Genomic DNA, 6422 nt, shown 5'->3' on the forward strand with positions numbered 1-6422 from the left:
CCTCTTAAGAAGGAAGGAGAAAAGTTTCCTTTTTTGCCCCAGGGAGCATTGACTTGTCCTTGTTTTTAATTTGCATTTGTGGTCTGGCCATCTCTGCCTGGCACAGCAGCCGGCCCTGGCTCCAGGACCTCTGGAGAGTCTGCATTTCCAGCCACCCCCCCAATGGGGCCGTGCTGCCACGGGGCCACCAGCCTTTGCATCCAGGGTGTATAGGGTGCTGGGGACAGACAGGAGCATTTGGGTAGGAGCCCGGGATGGGGTGGTGATTCTGTGCACCCCTCAGTCTGGACGTGAGCGCCTGTCAGAGAAGGAGGAAGGGACCCAGAGCTGATGGCTGTTCCTCCAGGGAGCCCCGGGAGGATCTGGACAGGCCCTGGGCAGGGGGCGGGAGCGAGGCTCGGATACCTGCTCAGGGACTCTAGGGGAGTGGGCTCTGGGTGGGGTGTGGGGAGAGGACCCTGAGGACCAGGAGCTCTAGGACATCTGCAGAGAGCACCTTGGCTGGTGTGGGGTGGGGGGAGGCGGGTGATCCTCACAGAGCAGAGACTTGTAAAAAGACAGGCAGTATGGGGGTGCATATGGCCTCTCGATGAGGGTCCCCTTGGGGCGTGACAGGGGCATGGAGTGCAGTTCAGGCAGGACCCACGGGCCTGACCCCTCCTGGCCATGTGGGGCGAATACAGGGCTGGCCAGGGGCCTGGCTCCCTCTCACAGTGATGCCTCTGCACCTGCCCCATGCCCTTGGTGGCCCCACCCATCTGTCACAGACAGGCCACCACGCAGGGTTTACTGGAAATGGCGTTTATTGAGGCTGCCCGGGCCAGCGCCCTGGTCGCCCGCGGCCCTGCTCACTCCTCCTTCTCATCCCCGTGGGTGATGATGTAGCACAGGGACTTGTAGTCAATGTTCCCCGCCAGGTCCATGGGCGTCAGCGCGAACATCTGCTCCACCTGGGGGAGGTGCCGTGAGAGGCCAGGCTGTGGCCAGAGGGACACTGGGACCCTCACTCGGCCTCCTGGGGCTGCCCTTCCACCCTTCATCTGTTCAGGCCCAAACCCCAACTCCAAGGTACTGTTTTCCCATTAACTTTGGGCGGACCGGGGAGAGGGTGGACCCCACATCCCTACCCTGCAGATGCTGGGGTGCCACTGGGCCTTTGCACAGCCAGCTCTCCTGCCCAGCACACTGTTCCCTCCTCTGGAAGGCTGGGCTCTAAGCCCAGGAAGGCGGGGGTCACTAAGGCCTCCAGTGCCCTGCGGGATGAGCACCCCAGGCGGGAGCTAGGAACCCTCACCTCAGCCAGAGAGAACTTGTCCGCCTGGGTCAGCAGGAGCTGCTTGAACCTGGAGGTGGGGGCGGTGCAGAGGGTGATGAAGGCCCGTGGTCCAGATGGCCCCCAAAGAACAGAGAGGACCCTAAAGACGGGCAGTCCCCCTTCAAGGGGCTTCACCCCTCCCTGCTTCCAAAACAGTGTCCCTGTCCCTCCTCGGTCAGCTGGCACTTACTCATCCTTGTTCACCACGCCCTTGCCACTGGGGTCAAACATTCGGAAGGCACTCAGAATGGCTTCCTCGGGGTCTGTCCCTGGGAGGCCGAGAGAACAGGTGAGCACCCACGTCCGCAGCCTAGAAGGACCCCAGGGTGCAGGGGAGCCCTCCACATCCAAGAGGAGGCAGGATGTCCCAGAAACGAAGTGTCTCTGGGGGCCCAGACAGGACAAGGGTGCCTGAGGTGCGCAGGCCTGACCAGGACACCGTGACTTGGGATTCGGCAGTGGAGGCCGAAGGCACGTTTTCCACACCGAGCTGGTACTTGGGGCGACTAGTGCCCATGGGTCGGGGATGCAGGGGAGGGTTCCTCTGGGTGGGCAAAGGCCAGGCGGGGTTCCGGCTTTCTGCCTGGCCGGGGGGACCCAGACCTGCCCCAGGCTCACCGTTGAGCTTCTCTCCGAAGAGCGTGAGGAAGACGGTGAAGTTGATGGGGCCCTTCCCCTCCTGCAGCATGGCATCCAACTCCTCTTCCGGGACACTCACCTTCCCTGGAGGGGTCATGAGAGGGACGTGGGGACTCTCGGTGTCCCCAGCAGGGCTTAGGTTGCCCTCCGCTCCTTCCCAAGCATAGGGGTGGAGCATCGGACAGCTCTGGGTGGGAGATGTGGAGCAGAAGTAATGTGCGACAGCAGGGGACGGGGACTCGAGGGGTGGAAGAAACAGGGGCCCCCTCTCTGCAGGCCTCTAGCAGCCCAGTGTCCTGGGCAGGCCCCGGCTGAGCAGGGGGCTGCAGGCGGGCAGTGGGTGCACTCACCCAGCTGGGAGTAGGTCTCCCGAAGGTCGGACTTGCAGATGATGCCATCACGGTTCTGGTCAATGCAGCTGAAGGCCTGTGAGGTGGGAGGTCACAGTCTCCAGTGGGAGCAGCCCCTGCCCCAGTGAAGGCAGGAAGCAGGGGAGTCCTGGGTGGTGGAGGGGCGAGGACAGAGGCCAGACCCCCGGGTTACAGAGAAGAGGGTGTAGGGGGGCAGGGCACTCACTTCCTTGAACTCCTGGATCTGGGCTTGCTCGAACATGGAGAAGACGTTGGAAGAGCCTCGCTGGGCCTGCTTGGTGGCCGTGGCCTTGCCCCGCGCCCCGGCCTTCCTGCTGGCCTGCAACACTGTGGGTGGGGAGGGGTCCTCTCCAGGGCATCCCAGGGCAGCGGGGCAGGTCCCCTTCCCATCCCTGGCGGTGACCTGTCCGGGCCGCTCTCCACCCCACCCCGCAGGACGGCCCGCAGCCCCCAGCCCGGCTCTCACCATCCTGGCTCTGCAGCAGCCTGGCTGCGGCAAGGGGCCCATGGCCCCCTTTATGTCTCAGCCCTATCACCTGCAGCACCAAATAAGGAAAGGAGGAGAGGACAGACCCAAACTTGGCCACCCTGCCTGGGCGGGGGGAGGGTAGGGCCCCAAGTGGATCCCAGCCACATTCCTGATGACCTTGGGGCCCCTGACGTATCACAGCCGGGTGTCCACTGACACGGGCAGAACGGGCCCCAAGGCCTCCCCAGAGCAGAGCGTAGGGTGGGCTCTCAGCTCTCAGCACTCAAGGTGCCGAATGAGGGGCCTGTCACCTCCACCTGACTGTCTCTCCTGCAGGTCCAGCCCAGACTCTGCCCAGTTGAAGAGGGTAGCTGGAGGAGGGCTGGCCCGGGGCCCCCGCTGGGCTTGGGAGGGCAGTGGGTCGTTCTGAGGGTTGTCCCTGGCCTGAGACCACCAGAGATTCTCAGAGGTTTTGGTGAAGACACTTGGCGCTGGCCTCTGGCCCCTGACCAAGGAGCACAAGGCTGAGACCCCAAACAGAAACTGCGTGTGTGGCTTTTGGAGCAGGAGCGCTGCCGGGACCCCAAACATTCCCTTGGACCCCCATGAAAGTGGGTTACGAGCCCTTGGCGTGGGGCTTGACTGCTGAGTGAGGGGCCGGGCACCCCTCTGCTGTGGCAGAGCAGCTGCCCCACCGGGTCCTGGATATGGGTCCAGGCACAGAGGACTGGGAAGCAGGGGACCTTCCAGAGCAGGGCGGGCCCCTGGCTGCCCCCTGCCGGACGGGTGAGGAATGCAGACAGCCCAGCTGGTGGAGATTGTGTCTCATCTGTCAGACACAATCCCCCTTTTGTTAACAAGTATTTTATGACACCTCCTTTACTCTCCCAAAACGAGATTCACAGGCCACGTAATCTACTCACATAGAGAATTTAAAAACCGCGATACAATGCCCTGAACGCAAGGACACAAGGACAGCCAGGAAGTAATTTATATCAAAACGAGATCCGGTGGGTGAATACTGCAACACGAGAACATCGGTGCCGATAAGACGGAATCCGACGCTCGCAGAAACTGCTGGTGCGTAATTTAGGCCAGAGAGGACTAGAGGTCAGGGCCAATTCCACGTGAGCCTCAGTAAAACGAGAGGACACCTCAGGGGCATTGCCCGCTCAAAATCACAATTTTGGGTTAAGTTCTTAATGAAACGAGTCATTCCAGATTTGCTGAGTAGTCTCCCTCACTGAAAAGTGAGTGTACGTGAAAAGCACGCAGATATGTGTTTCTGTGTTACGAGCCTTACGTGTAAGATGTGCAAGGGCCTGTGTTGGCCAACATGAAGCAAGCATTATACCCAGGAGCACTGGAAGGGCCTCAGAAATCACATGTCATCTTGCATCCCCGGCTCCCCAGTCACTGTCACAACCCCAGAGGCTCCTAGGGACCCCCTGCTGAGACTGACTTGAGGCAGAACCACCCAGAGATGGGCCCCGCACCTCCTCCTGGGCATTCCCTTGGGACTGTGGCAGACCTCAGAGTTTCTGCGAGATTAGACACTGGTGGATCGGCACCCCAAATCCCACGAGTGGGCAAGGCCTGGGCAAGGCCTACGCCTCTGATAGTGCTCAAATGCCACCCCATTTCTGTTCCTACAGCCTGGGTTGTCACTTTTCACACTCCCCAGAATAGCTGACCAGACAGGATGGCGGATTCCAAGATACATCTAGGCTCGCAGAGCGTCTGTGTGCATGTGACACTGTCCCACAGTCTTTATGCACAGAGATCAAAGAATGTGGACAAGGCCATGTTATAACTTTTAATTTAATTTAAAAAACCACGCAGCCCCAGGTTGGGCGTGAAGTGGCTGGTGTGGCATATGTGGGTCTGGAGAAAAGAGAGAGGCCTGGGTGGTCCCTTGCGGTGTGCCGAGTGCTGCTGGGCCAGTGTGTGACAGCCCCGTGGGCATCCTCCTCTTCCTGGCCCCTGGGGTAGTGGCTTTGGGGTCCACCCCAGCACCACAAACTGGTCAGGGATGGCAGCCACCTTCAGGCCTCCAGTAGCACAGCCTCCACCCTAGAGCTGGTCACCTCCCACTCTACTCCCCGACCCCCAGTCTTGGGTGGTCGCCAGCCCCCTGTGGAGCCCAGGCTAAGATCTGGCCTGGTTGCTGGGGCTGCCTTCGAGTGAGTCCCCAGGGAAACCAGGCCACAGCAGGGTCCACAGGACACCCCGTCCCAAGTGGGCCCAGGCATGTTTGAACCAGGCCGAAAGCTCTAAGACGCGGCTGTGCAGAGATGCCAGAAAGTCTCAAGGAGCAGCTCCCCACCAGGCGTTGGCTCCCGCAGAAAGCGAAAGATGTGGGGTCTCCACTCCCACTCACTTCAGCCTCCAACCCAGTCAGGGCCCTGAGCTGTCCCACCCACTGACTAGGGAGACCTGGCCTGTGGTGCACTGTATTCCCCTGTGGGCCTTTTCCCACCTCTGGGTGGCAGCGGGGATGGGAGGCCAGCAGGTTGGTGCACCTATGGGGAGCCCTGTCCCCTGGCGCCCAGGTCCAGCGATGGCCACGGCCTCCTCGCCTCTCAGCCGCTGCGGTCACTGGCCCAACATGCAGGCCTTCTTACAGGCGACGGCGGAGACAAGAGCTGCGCCCCGGCCACTGCCCTCCTCCGACTGGATGAAGGTGATCTCGCAGCTGGGGGTCAGCCTGCGCACGATGGCATGGAACCGCTCCTTGAAGCTGAGGGGGTAAGCAGGGCTACGGTCGCTCCTCCATGGGCTCTCACGGGCCTCCCCCGCCCACCCTCCAGGGACATTACCGGCTGAACACACCGCAGGGGCTACGCCAGAGGACCCTCCCCTGCATCGGGGCCTAGGCGGGAGCGGATGGAGACTGAGACCTTAGCTCTGGCGTCGGGACAAGCGCCCGCAAGGGGGAGCCGCCCCGGCCACGCGCGCGCACCTGGGGTGCAACTTGTACACCGAGCCGTCCACGCCCACGGTGATGCGCATCACGTCCTCGCTGCGGCTCTCGCGCATGCGGTTGATGACGCCCGCCAGCCCCGCGCCGCACATGTGCGCGGCGCGCGTGGACACACTCTCGCAGGCTCGGCGCACGATGTCGCAGTCGGTGGCCGAGGGCCTCAGCCCCAGTGTGCTCAGGATGTTGTAGATCTGCTTGCGGTCGCCCGAGTCGCTGCGGGGCGGAGATGGGAGGAAGGGAGGAAGGGAAACTCGCTGGAGGGTCGCTAGCCCTAACCAGCCGGTCCCCCCCAGCGGTGGCCTCTTCTCCTCCCTCTGCCCACCTGCCCAAGGCAAAGCGCTCGGGGCTCGGGCTCTGGGGGAACCTCGTCATTACTCCCCTCTAAGCTCAGGGTCTCTACTCTAACGGAGGGACACTGCCACACCTCCAGGCTGTGGCGTGGGTGAAATAAGACCACGTCCACGCGGGTGGGGAGCCATGGAGGGGACGCACCACGGGACCAGAGGCCACCCGCGCCCCGCGCACCTCTCCACCTGCGACACGAAGCGGGTCTCGAAGGCGCCGCGCGTGCGCAGCTGCTCCGAGGCCTCGCCGTGGAAGAGCAGGTCCTCGTCCACCAGCTTCAGCAGCACGAGCCGCACCAGC

The 6422-nt window shown here is 62.5% G+C and overlaps 2 protein-coding genes across 2 annotated transcripts in view; both read right to left on the reverse strand.

Moving 5' to 3' along the window:
• Window positions 1-825: 825 nt before the first annotated feature.
• MYL7 (myosin light chain 7) lies at window positions 826-2833 on the reverse strand. The gene is made up of 6 exons (XM_025046502.1): window positions 2531-2833; window positions 2305-2380; window positions 1934-2038; window positions 1506-1584; window positions 1295-1343; window positions 826-950 (listed from the first exon to the last, which is right to left on the reverse strand). Exons 1-6 carry the CDS (start codon window positions 2831-2833, stop codon window positions 849-851), a joined length of 714 nt encoding a protein of 237 aa, XP_024902270.1. The 3' UTR covers window positions 826-848.
• A 1822-nt stretch (window positions 2834-4655) lies between these two features.
• GCK (glucokinase) overlaps window positions 4656-6422 on the reverse strand; it is a 16336-nt gene continuing 14569 nt past the window's right edge. The window contains 3 exon segments of the mRNA XM_006911472.3: window positions 4656-5534; window positions 5757-5990; window positions 6303-6422. Of these exon segments, the coding sequence (XP_006911534.1) occupies window positions 5390-5534; window positions 5757-5990; window positions 6303-6422 (499 nt within the window). The 3' untranslated portion in view covers window positions 4656-5389.

This window comes from Pteropus alecto, unplaced genomic scaffold (assembly GCF_000325575.1).
Source record: "Pteropus alecto unplaced genomic scaffold, ASM32557v1 scaffold214, whole genome shotgun sequence".
In the NCBI taxonomy this organism is placed as follows: domain Eukaryota; kingdom Metazoa; phylum Chordata; class Mammalia; order Chiroptera; family Pteropodidae; genus Pteropus; species Pteropus alecto.

Coding starts and splice junctions, on each gene's coding strand:
- MYL7 (XM_025046502.1), bottom strand. CDS start 2,833: ATGGGCCCCTTGCCGCAGCCAGGCTGCTGCAGAGCCAGGATGGTGAGA. Junction 2,381..2,530: donor AGATCCAGGAGTTCAAGGAA/GTGAGTGCCCTG, acceptor CCCACCTCACAG/GCCTTCAGCTGCATTGACCA. Junction 951..1,294: donor ACAAGTTCTCTCTGGCTGAG/GTGAGGGTTCCT, acceptor CACCTCCCCCAG/GTGGAGCAGATGTTCGCGCT.